The sequence below is a fragment of the Stegostoma tigrinum genome, chromosome 30, assembly GCF_030684315.1.
Source record: "Stegostoma tigrinum isolate sSteTig4 chromosome 30, sSteTig4.hap1, whole genome shotgun sequence".
Taxonomy (NCBI): Eukaryota; Metazoa; Chordata; class Chondrichthyes; order Orectolobiformes; family Stegostomatidae; genus Stegostoma; species Stegostoma tigrinum.
Genome location: NC_081383.1, coordinates 4,159,029 through 4,176,260, shown reverse-complemented (window position 1 = coordinate 4,176,260; position 17,232 = coordinate 4,159,029). Strand labels below are relative to the sequence as shown.

General features: G+C 43.9%; 1 protein-coding gene across 2 annotated transcripts in view; it reads left to right on the top strand.

The window, feature by feature from the left end:
• Positions 1 to 17,232, top strand: part of yjefn3 (YjeF N-terminal domain containing 3) — a 132,425-nt gene that overhangs the window by 110,438 nt on the left and 4,755 nt on the right. The window contains exons 3-5 of one of the 2 annotated variants that reach the window (XM_048559899.2): positions 6,620 to 6,730; positions 13,950 to 14,063; positions 15,099 to 15,246. In XM_048559899.2, the coding sequence (XP_048415856.1) occupies positions 6,620 to 6,730; positions 13,950 to 14,063; positions 15,099 to 15,246 (373 nt within the window). The remainder of the gene's footprint in view (positions 1 to 6,619; positions 6,731 to 13,949; positions 14,064 to 15,098; positions 15,247 to 17,232) is intronic. The other variant, XM_048559900.2, reaches the window with a different exon arrangement.

Genomic DNA, 17,232 nt, shown 5'->3' with positions numbered 1-17,232 from the left:
GGTGGTCTGTATTGAATTGAAGAAATGGAAGGGATGGAGATAAATGGTCTAGTCCTACAGTTCTGATTTCTTACATTTCTATGACTCTGGCATCTTCACCTTTTCACCTCTCCCTTTGTCGCAGCCTTTGGAACATAGAACATAGAACATAGACCAACACAGTGCAGAACAGGCCTTTCGGCCCTCGATGTTGCTCCGACCTGTGAACTAATCTAAGGCCATTCCCCTACACTATCCCATCATCATCCATATGCTTATCCAAGGACTATTTAAATGCCCCTAATGTGGCTGAGTTAACTATATTGGCAGGCAGGGCGTTCCATGCCCTTACCACTCTCTGAGTAAAGAACCTGCCTCTGACATCTGTCTTAAATCTATCACCCCTCAATTTGTAGCTGCGCCCCCTTGTACAAACTGAAGTCATCATCCTCAGAAAAAGACTCTCACTGTCCGCCCTATCTAATCCTCTGAACATCTTGTACATCTCTATTAAATCCCCTCTTAGCCTCCTTCTTTCCAATGAGAACAGACCCATTGGCTCACTGCTTCTATGTTTGCTCCTTTGAACTCTTCTGTCACATTCTTTTCAGAGTCCCCTCCTGAAACAATCTCTCTCTCTTCACTGTGTTGGAGTCAGGACTGATTGCATTTCCTCTGATCACTGTCTCCTTGGAACTCAAAACACAGTGGACTCCTCACTCCTTTCGATCTTCCCTTCATTTCTCCAATCTTCGGCTTTGACAAGCCCAATGAAGATGAGGAAGCTTTACCCAGTAGTGGATCTTCAAGTATCCTGAAGAGTTGATTACTATAGCTTGTTGCCAGTTTGGTTTCAATGATTAAGTGATCTCGTTTAAGGAGCAATGATGAGTCTAGTTTTGTTATTTGGTTTTGATGGCAGAAATGATGGTTTAGAAATTTGAAACATTGATGTTGTACAATTTTGGTTGATATCTGAAATGGAAACCAGGTGGTTGTGGGGGGACAGGAGGAGCTGATGATCTCTCCCTGTCAGGGGAATGATGAATGGGAATGACTTTGATATTCACCTGGACTCCATTTTCTTCTGTCTGGCTGCTGGTAAGTGATAGCACTCTTTAATAGCCGACTTTGAAGTTATATTTCCATTCTTAGTTTGAAAATGTAGAATAAAAAATGTTGTTACTTACATTAACCTGTTAGTTGCCAAATCCCGTTGCAGGTTTGCACAGACTTGTTATTCAGCTTGTTGATATTCTACTTATACTATTTGTACTTACCTGATGACACTTTAATTATCTTTTTTCAAATAAACTTGTTGGAATATAACCTGGTGCATTGCGACGTCAGGCTTACAAGAGTCACGTGGTCTGAACAACCTGTATTGCTCTCCTGTTGCTCCGGGGCTAATTTCTCTCTATTTCCTCTTCACCTCAATGTGCTCATTCACCTCACTCATTTCAAAGCTGCCTGGGATCCTCCTCTACCTCTTCTGGTGAGTAGAGCTGAGCACTGCCATCGTGTTGCGATTAACAGAGTCCGCACAAACCAGCAGTCAGACTTGGCACAGTGCTATACACAGCAGGGTTCCTCCATTCAGTCAGTCAGACATCAGAGTTTTAGGATTTTCACACAGCGGGCATTGCCCAGGAACACATTACATCAATCCTTATTTTTCTGTTGATTGGGAATGTGCACAAAGTTTGCACCGACAGAGATGTGCGTGTGCTATCAATTGTCGGAACTGCCTCAGACTCTCAGCGTGGAACACCCTCGCCCCCTCACCTCTTTGTGAACAGCAGTTGCTGGAAATGGATCAGAAATTTCTGTCCATTAATTTAACAAGTGGAAAATCACAGGCCGTGATCCAACTATACACTTCACAACTTTCAAAGTCAGCCCCTAACTGGGAGTACAAAACTAGGAGATAAACTCTCGTGTCACAAAGGGTTTGCTGCTATTAAACAGGGCAGGCTTGCTATCAAACATAGACTATAGTTTGAAACTTACAAATAAATGATGCTTTGATTTATCTGCAATGAATGAACTTGTGTTTATGAATCTTAGAGCATCCTGAAGCACTTTACAGCCAGTGAAACTCATTTTGAAACGCAATCACTGTTGTAATGTAGGAAATACAGCAGCCAATTGGCATACCACACACTCAAACCAACAGAATAATGACAATAATCTGTTTCAGTAATGTTGCTGACAGCTGAACTTTCAAGACATCAGCAACAACTCCTTTTTGAAACATCATCGTGGGTTCTCTTTAATCCACCTAAGTGTGCAGTCAGAGACTCAGTTTATTGTCTCAGTGGAAAGATGGATGAACAGAGTTGTTGTCTCTGGTTTGTTGCCCGTGCCACGTGCTAGTGAGGCGAGGAATAGGGAGACAGAGGAGTTGAACACGTGGCTACACGGATGGTGCAGGAGGGAGGGTTTTGGATTCTTGGATAATTGGGGCTCTTTCTGGGGTCGGTGGGACCTCTACAAGCAAGATGGTCTTCACCTGAACCAGAAGGGTACCGATATCCTGGGGGGGAAATTTGCTAAGGCTATTCGGGTGGGTTTAAACTAATTCAGCAGGGGGATGGGCACCAAAATTGTAGTTCAACTAAAGAAAAGGTTGAGAGTAGGGTGGTCCGAAATAAAGTTTCAGGGAAGCAAGATGGCACCGGCAAGCAAGAAGTTGGATTGAAGTGTGTCTACTTCAATGCCAGGAGCGCCTGGAATAAGGTGGGTGAACTTGCAGCATGGGTTAGTACCTTGGACTTCGATGTTGTGGCCATTTCAGAGACATGGATACAGCAGGGTCAGGAATGGTTGTTGCAGGTTCCGGGATTTAGATGTTTCAGTAAGAACAGAGAAGATGGTAAAAGGGGCAGAGGTGTGGCATTGTTGGTCAAGGACAGTATTACAGTTGCAGAAAGGATGTTTGGGGACTCATCAACTGAGGTAGTATGGGCTGAGGTTAGAAACAGGAAAGGAGGGGTCACCCTGTTGGGAGTTTTCTATAGGCCTCCAAATAGTTCCAGAGATGTAGAGGAAAGGATAGCAAAGATGATTCTCGATAGGAGTGAGAGAGACAGGGTAGTTGTCATGGGGGACTTCAACTTTCCAAATATTGACTGGGAACACTATAGTTTGAGTGCTATAGATGGGTCAGTTTTTGTCCAGTGTGTGCAGGAGGGCTTCCTGACACAGTATGTAGATAGGCCAACAAGGGGCGAAGCCACATTAGATTTGGTACTGGGTAATGAGCCTGGCCAGGTGTTAGATTTGGAAGTAGGCAAGCACTTTGGTACTGGTGATCACAATTCTGTTATGTTTACTTTAGTGATGGAAAGGGATAGGTGTATACCACTGGGCAAGAGTTATGGGTGGGGGAAAGGCAACTACGATGAGATTAGGCAAGATTTAGGAAGCATAGGATGGGGAAGGAAACTGCAGGGGATGGGCACATTAGAAATGTGGAGCTTATTCAAGGAAAAGCTCCTGTGTGTCCTAGATAAGTATGCACCTGTCAGGCAGGGAGGAAGCTGTAGAGTGTGGGAGCCGTGGTTTATGAAGGAAGTGGAATCTCTGGTCAAGAGGAAGAAGAAGGCTTATGTTAGGATGAGATGTGAAGGCTCAGTTAGGGCACTTGAGGGCTACGAGGTAGCCAGGAAAGACCTAAAGAGAGAGCTCAGAAGAGCCAGGAGGAGACATGAGAAGTTGTTGGCAGATAGGATCAGGGTAAACCCTAAGGCTTTCTATAGGTATTTAAGGAATAAAAGAATGACGAAAGTAAGATAAGGCCCAATCAAGGATAGTAGTGGTAAGTTGTGTGTGGAGTCAGATAAGATAGGGGAAGCACTAAATGAGTATTTTTCAACAGTATTCACTCTAGAAAACGACAATGTTGTCGAGGAGAATACTGAGATACAGGCTACTAGACTAGGTGGGATTGAGGTTCACAAGGAAGAGGTATTAGAAATCCTTGAGAGGGTGAAGATAGATAAGTCCCCTGGGCCAGATGGGATTTATCCTCGGATCCTCTGGGAAGCCAGGGAGGAGATTGCCGAGCCTTTGGCATTGATCTTTAACTCATCATTGTCTACAGGAATAGTGCCAGATGACTGGAGGATAGCAAATGTGGTTCCCCTGTTCAAGAAGGGGAGTAGAGACAACCCTGGTAATTATAGACCAGTGAGCCTTACCTCAGTTGTTGGTAAAGTGTTGGAAAATGTTATAAGGGATAGGATTTATAATCATCTAGAAAAGAATAAATTGATTAGGGATAGTCAGCACGGTTTTGTGAAGGGAAGGTCGTGCGTCACAAACCTTATTGAGTTCTTTGAGAAGGTGACCACACAGGTAGATGAGAGCAAATCGGTTGATGTGGTGTATATGGATTTCAGCAAGGCGTTCGATAAGGTTCCCCACAGTAGGCTACTGTACAAAATGCGGAGGAATGGAATTGTGGGAGATATAGCAGTTTGGATCGGAAATTGGCTTGCTGAAAGAAGACAGAGGATGGTAGTTGATGGGAAATGTTCATCCTGGAGAGCAGTTACTAGTGGTGTACCGCAAGGGTCGGTGTTGGGTCCACTGCTGTTTGTCATTTTTATAAATGACCTGGATGAGGGCGTAGAAGGATGGGTTAGTAAATTTGCAGACAACACTAAGGTTGGTGGAGTTGTGGATAGTGACGAAGGATGCTGTAGGTTGCAGAGAGACATAGATAAGCTGCAGAGCTGGGTTGAGAGGTGGCAAATGGAGTTTAATGCAGACAAGTGTGAGGTGATGCACTTTGGTAGGAGTAACCGGAAGGCAAAGTACAGGGCTAATGGTAAGATTCTTAGTAGTGTAGATGAGCAGAGAGATCTCGGTGTCCATGTACACAGATCCTTGAAAGTTGCCACCGAGGTTGACTGGGCTGTTAAGAAGGCATACAGTGTTTTAGCTTTTATTAATAGAGGGATCGAGTTCCGGAACAAAGACGTTATGGTGAAGCTGTACAAAACTCTGGTGCGGCCGCACTTGGAGTATTGCGTACAGTTCTGGTCACCGCATTATGAAAAGGATGTGGAAGCTTTGGAAAGGGTGCAGAGGAGATTTACTAGGATGTTGCCTGGTCTGGAGGGAAGGTCTTACGAGGAAAGGCTGAGGGACTTGAGGCTGTTTTCATTAGAGAGAAGAAGGCTGAGAGGTGACTTAATTGAAATATATAAAATAATCAGAGGGTTTGATAGGGTGGATAGGGAGAGCCTTTTTCCTAGGATGGTGACGGCGAGTACAAGGGAGCATAGCTTTAAATTGAGGGGTGAAAGATATAGGACAGATGTCAGAGGTAGTTTCTTTACTCAGAGAGTAGTAAGGGAATGGAACGCTTTGCCTGCAACGGTAGTAGATTCGCCAACTTTAGGTACATTTAAGTCGACATTGGATAAGCATATGGATGTACATGGAATAGCGTAGGTTAGATGGGCTTGAGATCGGTATGACAGGTCGGCACAACATCGAGGGCCGAAGGGCCTGTACTGTGCTGTAATGTTCTATGGTACCTCCTACAGAGCAGCACCCCCTCAGGCCTGCACTGGGAATATCAGCCTCGCTTAATAGGACTCAGGTGTCTGCACACAGGGATTACACTTGGGATTCAGGCAACCACTTACCCTGTTTTGCTGTAGACCCATATGGAATTACATTAGTGTGTCCATATTAGTGTGTCTCTCCTTCACTCTTTCTCTCATTTCTACAAGTTGTTTTTTTTACCAAGGGATTATAAACGCTTCAAAAATTGAAGATTAATTTCCAGGCATTGACCTGGGAGAATGGTCTGCAGAGGTACTAGAAATATTGTGTTTGTTTTTATTTCCCCCATTTTCTTTGAAGGCTTTCATACAGTTTTAGGGAGCAAAAGAAACTAAACCTGTATAACTGAGAGTTATGTTTAATCATTAAGCAGTTTATGAACAACCTATTCTCTTTCTGATTGGTTGGAAGGATAGATGTGTCAAGGGATCGATGTGGGATGGGGCTATTAAAACCAGGGTCCTATGAGACTGGTGAGGAAATGCAGAGTTGCTTTCCCACTTTCCTGGTCCAAAGGTTGGAATTTTATTGTGTTGAAATTAATTTCTTATGTTACAACAGTAGCAACCTACACTCTTATGGCCATAAAGCACTCTGGGGTGTTCCGAGCTTGTTAGAGGTACTGTACAAACCCACGTCTTTCTTTCTGTTTGAGTGATGAACAGAAAACAGAGTTGGCACACCAAGTTGGGAGGATTTTTATTCATTCATGGATGAGGACATTATTAACCAGGCCCATCTGAGTCAATCATATTGCTGTGGGTCTGGAGTCACATGTAAGCCAGACCAGGTAAGGAAGCTAGCTTCCTTTCCTAAAGGATATTAGTGAACCAGGTGGGTTTTTCCCAACATATTTCCAACAATGGATTCATGGTCATCATTAGACTCACAATTCCAGACTTTTATTGAATTCAAATTCTTCCAACTGCTGTGGCAGAATTCAAACCCGAACATTACTTATGTTAATGCTTCAGTAGTAAAACCACTAGGCCATTACCTCCCCTAAGGTTAGGGAGCAGAGTTGGCAGAGGGTCTGATGATCTTTCTCTTTCCTCCTCAGGCTTTTCCGCGGAGCTCACTGTCAAAGAAACAGCCAACGATATTGGTGATCTGTGGCCAGGAGCAGAATGGAGCTATTGGTCTGGCATGCGCGAGACACCTTCGTACATTTGTAGGTATCTGGGAAGGTGCAGGGTCTACATCTGTGCCATCAGTTATTGGGGAGGCTTCACTGAGTGATACTGACACTTTCATTCTGAGAAGGGCAGATTTGCAGATGGAAGTAAACTTGTTTCTAACTGATTCATAAATAATTGTCAAAATAGAATCAAACACTTGTTATAATCCATGGGACTTGGGCATTGCTGACTAACTCACCATTTCTTGCCCATTATTAAATGACGTGGTGAGTTGCCTTCTTGAGCTCCTGCAGTCCTGGAGTTGTATAGACATCCATAATGCGCTTTAGGGAGGCAATTCCAGGATTTTGATCCAGTGACACTGAAGGAACATTGATATATTTCCAAGTCAGAATGGCGAGTGGCTTGGAGGGGAATCTGTACATGGTGGTACTCTCCACCTCTGTAGCACCTTTCATATCCCCAGGAAATCCCAAAGAGCTTTACAGCTAATGAAGTATTCTTGATACATTGTGACACTTTCATTTTGGAAATCACTTTGATTGTGTTTACCTGGTTGACACGGTTGCTTCAGACCAAAGGGACTGTTCCTGTGCTGTACCGCTCTATAACTCCAGAACTCTAAGTCTTGGCAGTGGGACTACAAGCCTGAGAACTGTCACTTGGAAGTGAAGGGCCCACCCAATGTGCCATTGCTGAAACCGCTAGTGACGATGCTGTTGCCCTTGGTAACATTTGCAACATAACTCACCCTGTCCCAATAAATGGAAGACAGGCGTCATATTGACAATCATGCCTGGTGTTTTTTCATTTTGATCTTCTATATTTTACATTACAAAGACCTGTACTACAATAAGAAAGGATTTGGATTTATATAGCACTTTTCGCAACCTCAGGATTGCCAAGGAGCTTCACATCCAATGAAATACCTTTGTAATAGCCTCATGGTATCTCACTCCCCTGTGTATGTTGAATCTGGCATCATCACCATCACATAAAGTAGATCACTTGAGGAATATGGTGATAGGCTGGAGTCTCTAGAAAAGGCCAACAGGAAAGTGGGTCCCCATTGATTCCAGTTGATTCCGGATCAAATAAATCTATGTCAGACAATGAGGTCCACTATGATTTTGAAACATGAAAGCATCTTGCTACATCAAATAGTAAAGACAGAAGCTTGTTTGACTTTTTTTCTTTCATTCACGGGATGTGGGGGTCATTTATGGGGCAAGCATTTATTGCCATTCCCTGGTTGCCCCTTGAGAAGGTGGTGGTGAGCTGCCTTCTTGAGCCAATGCAGTCCATGTTGAAGTAGGTAAACCCATAATGCTCTTAGGGAGGAAATTCCTGGACTTTGACCCAGTGACACTGAAGGAACAGTGATGTATTTCCAAGTCAGGGTGGTGAGTGGCTTGGACGGGATCTTGCATGTGGTGGTATTCCCATACACCTGCTAGATGGAAGTGGTCGGTGCTGTTTTAAGGATCTTTGGTGAATTTCTGCAGTGCGTCTTGTAGTTTGTACACACTGCTGCTACTGAGCATCGGTGATGGAGGGAGTCGATGTTTGTGGATGTTGCAGCGATTGTAATGTGGTCAGCCAGGTGGACCTCATAGGAGATGGAGTGCCCTGATTGGGGCTGTTAACTCGGTCCAATCAGGGAGTCCTGGCTGACATTTAAAAAAGGTGAGTGTCAGGGATACTGACACTGAGGTGCCTGACTCTGTATGAAGCAGTACTATAGTAAAGCACTGTGCATAAGTAAATAAAGGGTGACTTAGTGACAGGATACCAGCCTCTTTGGAGTTGTTTCAGATTTGGTGCTAATCAAGCAGGCTGCTTTGTGCTGGATGGTGTGAAGCTCCTTCTGTGCTGTTGGAGCTTCACCTATCCAGGCAAGTGGGGAGTATTCCACCACACTCCTGACTTGTACCTTGTTGATGGTGGACAACGCAGGGATCATTTGACAGCAAGTTCTGAGGAGTTCCTGTGGCAAAGCAAAATGGCAGCCCAAGGCCAGACTCTCAGGGTCATCCATATACATGTGAAATTTCTCTGGATGTGTTTGATGCGACGTTGCTCATTAGCAGTGCTGAGCTAGGATTTTCAACTTGGATCCTTCTCTGTGGTGGAGCAGTTTAAATAATTTATTGCTGATGCCTGTCAGATTCTCAGGAGAGAGAAGATTCACAGATACCAGCCTGTCTCCACCTTCTGTGAAACAGCAGATGTTAGCCCCTGCCTGAGTCAGGATTCTGAAAAACACCTGAGACTTCTGTTCCTCAGTTCCTTGTGAAGAAACCGAACCAACAAACTAGATAATTCTACCTTCAGCTTCATTCTGTGATCTTGCTGGCACTGATTTGCAACAGCAGGATAGATTCAATCTCTCAGCGGTTGTCACGAATACAAATCTTGTTTTAATTTCTTCCCAGGATGTAGATAATGCTAGCCGATGTTACATTTTTTGCCTCATCCCCAATTCTGAATTGCCCCTTGGCGAGGTGGTGGTTGTTTCTTCTCCCTAAGCCATAATGAATGGGAACAGGAGTAGGCCATTCAGCCCTTCAAGCCTGCTGTGCCATTCAACAGCACCATAGCTGATCCAACATTCTTCACGTCCACTTTTCTGCTCTTTCACAATAAACCACTGCAGTTCCCACTTGACTACCACGGATGATTGAACAGAAATACAGAAGGGTATTATTTATAGGATACTGGGGAAGGAGGTAGGGAATGGGATTAATCAGATAACCTCTTCCGAAGACAACCACAAACTATTGGAAAGATGTTGTGAAACTTGAAAGCGTTTGGAAAAGATTTACAAGGACGCTGGAGGGTTTGAGTTATATGGAGATGCTGAATAAGCTGGAGCTTTTATCCCTGGAGTGTCAGAGGCTGAGAGGTGACCATATAGAATGTTATAAAATCATGACGGTCATGGATAGGGTGAAGAGCCATGGTCTTTTCCCCAGGGTAGGGGAGTCCAAAACTACAGGGGCATAGGTTAAGTAAGAGGGGGAAGATTTAAAAAGGACTTGAGGGGTAATTTCTTCATGCAGAGGGTGGTGCATGTATGAAGGGAGCTGCCAGTGGAAGTGGTGGAGGCTGATACAATTTCAACTTTCAGAAGGCATGGGTAGGTGAAAAGGAACGGGTTAGTGGTATATCGGCCAAATGATGGAAAATGGGACTAGGTCGGATTGGGGTGTCTGGTTGGCATGGACAAGTTGGACTGGAGGGTCTGTTTCCATGTTGCATGTCTCAGTTCAGGTCACCTCATTACAGGAAAGATGTGGGAGCTTTAGAGAGGGTGCAGAGGAGATTTATCAGGATGCTGCCCAGACTGGAGAGCAGGTCTGATGAGGAAAGGTTGAGGGAGCTAGGGCTTTTTTCATTGGAAGAAGGATGAGAGGTGACTTGATAGAGGTTTTTAAGATGATGACAGACATAGATAGAGTGGACAGTCAGAGACTTTTCCCCAGGGTGGAAATGACTATTATAAGGGGGGAATTTTTTAAGGTGATTGGAGGAAGTATAGGGGAGATGTCAGAGGTAGGTTCTTCACACAGCGTGCTGGGCGTGTGGAATGTTCTGCTGGCAGTGATAGTGGAGTCTGATACTTTACAGACTTTTAAGAGACTCTTGGATAGGCACATGGAGGAGAGTAAAATGTAGGATACGCAGGGTAGATTGATCTTAGTAGGATAATAAGTCAGCACAACATCATGGGCTGAAGGGCCTGTACTGTGCTGTACTGTTGTATGTTCTATGCTCCATGCTCTTTGACTCTGTAACTTTGTGACTGTATGACTTTTGTGACTCTGAATCTATTACTCCTTCGCTGAACAGAAGCGTCACTCGACCCGAAACATTAACTTTGATTTCTCTCCACAGATGCTACCAGACTTGCTGAGCATTTCCAGCAATTTCTGTTTAATAGTTCGGCCCTTTTAGTAACTAGTACATCTTAATAATTAGTATATCTTAATAAATTACATTGTTTCATGACTAGAGCCTTTAAATGAATTAAAGCTCAGGGTAAGTCATTTTGATGTGTTAGAGGTCACTGATAGTCTGAGATTCAGCGCGCCTACATGTTATAGTCTGGATAACGATGGGAGAGGCTCCAAATTCCATTCCATCACACAGGTACCCAGGAATCTGTCCTACTCTTACTTCCTGTCATTGGTGTGTCTTGGAAGGATTTGCAAGTCGATGCATGTAGGTATGGCAGGTGGTCAGGAAGGCAAATAGTATGTTGGTCTTCAGAACGAGAGGGTTTGTGTACAGGAGCAGGAATAGCTTGCTGCAATTGTACAAGGCCTGGATGAGACCATGCCTGGATATTGTGTGCAGTATTTGTCTCTTTATCTGACAAAGGATGTTTTTGTTATGGATGGAATCTATCAGTCTGATTCCTGGGATGGCAGGACTGACATATGAAGACAGGCTAGATTCAATAGGACTGTATTCACTGGAATTTAGAAGAATCAGGGGAAGCTCATAGAAATCTATAAAATTCTAACAGGCCTAGACACTGTTAGATGCAGGAAGGATGCTCCTCATGGTAGGGGAGTCTATACAGTCATAGACACAGAGGCATCCAGCTTGGAAACAGACCGTTCGGTCCGACCAGTTCGTGCCAAGCATAGTCCCAAACTAAACTAGTTCCAGAATCAGGAGTCATAGGCTAAGGATACAAGAGATACATGTGGGACTGAGATGAGGAGAAATTTCTTCACCGAGAGAGTGGTTAATTGAGAGGTAAGTCTTGGCTAGGGTACATCAGAGAAGATTTTGTTTCGTCTTCTTTGCAGAAGGGTTGTGATCTTCTTTAACATCACAAACAAAAGATGGCACTGCTAACCTGCAGCACCCTCTCAACCCTGCAGTGGGCGTGCCAGCCAGGATCTTTGCACTCAGATCCTGGAGTGGAATCTGATAGTGTAACCTTTCACCCCAGAAACAGAACTGCTGACTACTGGGGAGCTCCACTGAATATGCAAAACTGCTGTTTGAATCCTTCTACAGCAGGTTTGTTTGCCACAAACTGTCTTAATTGTGCAGACAGCATCCTACCTGACTGTGAGAGCCCAGACTGAGCTCCATCAAGTTTGTGACCTTAATGCTGTGCGTGGTTGTCCGATATTCTACAGTTAGTCTAAATGCAGCCCATCAAACAAACAGCAGGGGTAATTTTTGCTCAGTACTCACTGTAACAGGTGAACAGGAGGGTGGGGGAAGGGGACATAGTTATTGGTCAGGGTTAAATATGAAATTGAAAACTGCTGTCGGGACATGTTTTAATAATACACACATACTTCATAGCAAACAAGGTATGCAATCCTTCCTGAGGTGAAATATAGATCTATCAACCCATCATAAATAAAATATATATAGCTCAAGCTTAGGCACAGAAGTTTTATTGCAAAGGGATCAGAAGTCATTCTGTCTTTTACCAAAAGAACTGAACTCCACCTACTTGTTCAATAACCTTTGCAGTTCTAAGTCTCTGATCCTTGGCCACTACTGACACTTCACACATTGCATGCCAGCTCCAGAAATTCTCTGAATGTCTCTTGCCCCACTGTTCTTTCCTGGCAATTTATTCTGAAATTTGAGTGTTTGCTCTTTGTATTTTTGCTCTCTTCCCTCAGAGGGTGAAATGTGAAGTTATGGAACAGGAGAAGGCCATTCTGCTCTGGCCTGCTCCGCACATGCAATGCAATCTCACTCCATTAACCCATCTTCGCCTCATTTAGTTGACTGGATCTGTCTCGGACGCAGAATTTCCAATTGGTCCACTGTCAAGTGCTGTTTGTGGAACAGAGTTCCAAACGTGCACTAACCTTTGCATAAACGTCTTGATTTCGCTTTCAAAAGCTCTGTCTCAAATTTTTACTCTGCCCCCGAGCCCTTGACTCCCTGACAGCAAAAATAGTTTCTCCTGACCTATATTAACTGTTCCCCCAGATCATTGTGAAATCTTTTATCTGTTAGCCAGCTAAAATGCAGAGAAAACAATTCCAATTTGTGTATCCCCTCCTAGTAAACTGAACACTTGGTGTCTAGTATCATTGCAGTAAATTTACACTGAGCTCCTGAGGGAACCATAAAGCTGACTAACACTCTGACAAGTCATGATGAAAGCTCTCCTGCCAAGAGCTGAACCATCTTTTCAGCAGACAGTGGTCAGTTAATCCTGGACAGCAGGAAGATTCTGAGCTTGAGGAACAAAGAGAATATTTGAAGAATACGTTGTCATGCAGAGACGTGTTAATACTGGAAACAATAAATACGATTGAAGCAGTTACTGTCACTTTCCTTAAAAGAGAATTGGGTCAGTATTTTGAATGAAATGAGTAATGAAAGGTTGCAGGAAAAAGGCAGGGTTTTGGAATTAGAACGCAAAACTCCAGATGCTATGGACATGATGCCATGCTTGGCCTCTCATTATGCTGTAGGTTTCATAATTCGGAAATAATTTACATTTATACAGCACATTGGGTGAGCAAAATATCCTGAGGTGCTTCACAGGAGCTGACAAAACTTTGATGCTGAGCTGCACAAGGAGATATCTAGGACAGATAGGTGTACAAGGTAATGAGAGGCATGGATAGAGTTGATAGCCAGAGACTTTTCCCCAGGTCAGGATTGACTGCCACGAGGGGTCATAGTTTTAAGGTGTTAGGAGGAAGGTATAGAGAAGACGTCAGAGGGAGGTTCTTCACCCAGAGAGTTGTGAGCGCACGGAATAGTTTGCCAGTGGTAGTCGTGGAAGCGGAGTCATTAGTGACATTTAAGCAACTGCTGGTCATGCACATGGACTGCAGTGAATTGAGGGGAATGTAGGTTAGGTTATTTTATTTTTGGATTAGGATTAATCCACGGCACAACATCGTGGGCCGAAGGGCCTGTACTGTGCTGTACCTTTCTATTTTCTATGTTCTAGATGACCAAAAATGTGGTCAGAGGTAAGTTTTAAAAGGTCATAAAGAAGTAGAAAGATGTTGAGGGTCAGAGAGGAGGGAATGCTAGAGTTTGAGACCTAGGCAGCCAACACAGAGCTTTGATTAATGATAGATTTACAACCAGAGGCCAGAGTGGAGGAGAATAGATATCTTGGAACATTGAAAGCTGGAAGACGTTAGAGAGAGGGTGAGGAGTGAGACCATAGAGAGAATTTTAAAATGAACAACACTTCTGGAAAACAATTTGATGATAAACAATGCTTTGCTTTTCTAACAGAACTACGAACCGACCATTTATTACCCAAAACGTTCCTGCAAACCCATCTTCCTGGACTTTACAGTTCAATGTGAGAAAATGGATATTCCATTCCTGTCTTACCTTCCAGCTGAGGTAATCAAAACCAATATTATTAATTTCTCTAAACGGTGGGAGGGATACAGACAAAATGTTTTTAGAAATCTCATTCTCAGCACAAGGAACACGGGAACATGCATTTTAACAATTGTTCCTTGAACTGCCTGGTAAAAACTGCACCAAATGGTTTCCATTGTACACTCAGTGAATAGGCTCAATAAAAGCAGCCTCTGATCTTATGAAGCTTTCTGAATGTAAAATGGGAGCAAGGAGGCCCAGTTTCAGGAATCTGAGGTTAGATACAGAATAAAGCTCTCGCCACACCATCCTCCCATCAAACACTCCCAGGACAGGGATAGCAGGAGGTTACATACAGAATAACGCTCCCTCTACACTGTCCCCAACAAACACTTCCAGGTCAGGGACAGCACAGGGTTAGATACAAAGTAAAGTTTGCTCTACACCATCCCATCAAACACTTCCAGGACAGGGACAGCACAGGGTTAGATACAGAGTAAAGCCCTTTCTACACTGTCCCCATCAAACACTTCCAGGACAGGGACAGCACAGGGTTAGATACAGAGTAAAGCCCTTTCTACACTGTCCCCATCAAACACTCCCAGGACAGGGACAGCACAGGGTTAGATACTGAATACAGTTTGCTCTACACCATCCCATCAAACACTCCCAGGATAGGGTTAGATACAGAGGAAAGGTCTTTCTACATTGTCCCCAACATACACCCCCAAGACAGACACAGCATAGGGTTAGATACAGAGTAAAACATCCTCTACGCTATTCCCATGAAACACTCCAAGGACAGGGACAGCATCGAGTTAGATACAGAATAATGCTTCCTCTACATTGTCCCCATTAATCTCTCCCAGGACAGGTACAGTCCAGGATCAGATACAGAATAGAGCTACCTCTAATTCAAGTATTTTGTTCAGGTACTGAACTACAGAAATTTGGAGGAGCTGAATTCTAAGGATGGGATTCAGTTTAGTTTACTCAGACTTCGCGAAGGATGAAATGGGGCCTATTACTAAAGCTGCTTTCTTCTGTCTGTAGGTCCAGCTGATCAATGATGCCTATAACCTGATAATAGATGCTGTGCTGGGACTCTCAGACGAGGCAGGACTGAAGGAGCTGTACACCAACATCCTGGCCACAATGAAACACGTGAAAATTCCAATAATTAGCATTGATGTTCCTTCAGGTGAAAAAAAGATCATTTGGTCCATTGTATCTGTTCTGGACTGTTGTATTAATCCCACATGTTCCCCACAGCCTTGTGCAAATTACTCTCTTCTAGTATCTATCTGATTCCTTTTCTCCTTCCCTCTCTGTCTGTTTCTATCGTTATTGGGACTACAGTTAGTGACAGTCCATTTTGATCTGTCTCTACATATCCTCAGTCTGTTGAAATGACTTGTGATCCTGGGCTGTTTCAGCAGACACAAGATGGAAAAGTGAAAAACCACCTTGTTTGTACAAATTACATGAGTGATATTGTTGTTTTTCAAAACAGTAAGGGTGGCATGGTGGCTCGGTGGTTAGCATTGCTGCCCCATAGTGCCAGGAATCTTGTTGTGATTCCTACCCTTGAGTGACTGTCTGTGTGGAGTTTGCATATTCTCACTGCATCTGTGTGGGTTTCCTCCCACAGTCCAAAGATGTGCAGCTTAGGTGGATTGGCCATATTAAATTGTCCTTTAATGTGCAGGCCAGAGGGATTGGCTGTGGTGAAAATGTAGGGTGAGGGTGGGGTTCCCTTCAGAGGGTCAGTGTAAACCTTGATGGGCTGAATGCCCTGGTTTTGCACTGCAGGGATTCTATGATGAATGGCAGCTCGTCATTTTACAAAGCTTGTGACTACAGAATTGTCAATCTCCACAGAAAATGCTCCAGTAACCTGTCTTATTCACAAACATTGCTCTCCATCTGTTCAAACAGAATGCGCAACTGATGAGATAGGTTTTTATTTATCCTTTTATTTGAAGCATTTTTAGACGCAGTGCTTGTATGGAGCCCTGATTGGGTTACCCATTAAACAAGCCATTAATGAGGTTCAGAACTCCGGCTGTTGTTCTGTATTTGTGAATGTGTGAATATAAATTATAGCGCATGATTTTTATGCCAAACCTCTTTATTTCTAAGAGTTTGTCTCTTGGTTTAAGAGGCAGTGGCGTGAGCTTGTCTGTGAACATTCCTCGTCATGTGTGGTGACCACAACTGGACTCAACGTTCCAGTTACCACATCGTCCTAACAGGCTTGGCTGGCCACTGATACACATGGGGAGGTGATACTTTGGAAGGTTGATGAGGGTGATTTTGGGGCTGATCACCTCTTCCTTCAAATTTCACAAACATAGAAACTAGCATTAGGCCCTTTAACCCTGCTCTGCCCTTCAGTATGATCATGGCAGATCCTCTACCTCAATGTTGTGGCACCACTTCCTCTCCATACCCTTTGATGCCTTTAACACCTAAACACTTATCCATCTCCTTCTTGAATATGTCCAGTAACTTGGCCTCCACAGCTTCCTGTGATACACAGTTCCACAGGTTCACTAACTGTTGAATGAAGAGGTTCTTCCTCACCTCCATTCAAAACTGTCCACTCAGCACCTTGGAGCAGATCACTGAGTCCACACAGCTTCCCCAGACAGGAGTTCAGGGAGAGAATCCTTCCACCTTTGTAGCCCCTGAGCTATCTTTGACCAATTATGCCGATCTCCTCATCCCCTACCTCAGTTTCTTTGCTTTTTAAGCAGTTGATTGTGACGCTGTCACCTCTAGCCTGAATGGAGACGATTGTCTAATTCTCCCCTCAGTCAAATCTGCAGGAAACTCTGCTGTAGGTGACTGGGAGTAATCTTATGCATTTGGTTTTCTGTTCCTGTCCATCACTGACTGCCTTTTTTTGGAGGAGCTATCCCACTTTTCACTTTGGTGTAGTTTTAGTATCAGTTCCATTGATGTAATTTGTGCAGACACTTTAAATAGCTTCTGTTTGCTGTAATTGGACCATTTATGCTGAGTTCTAACATAACTCTGACCATGCTTCCACTCATTGATTGGCATAGGAGCACCATAAGAATGTAAGAGAATCAGGGGTTGGCTGTTCAGCCCCTTAAGTCAGTTCTGTTATTGAACATGATTGTGGCCATCTTGGCCTCAAGTCTGTTCCCCAGGACATTTG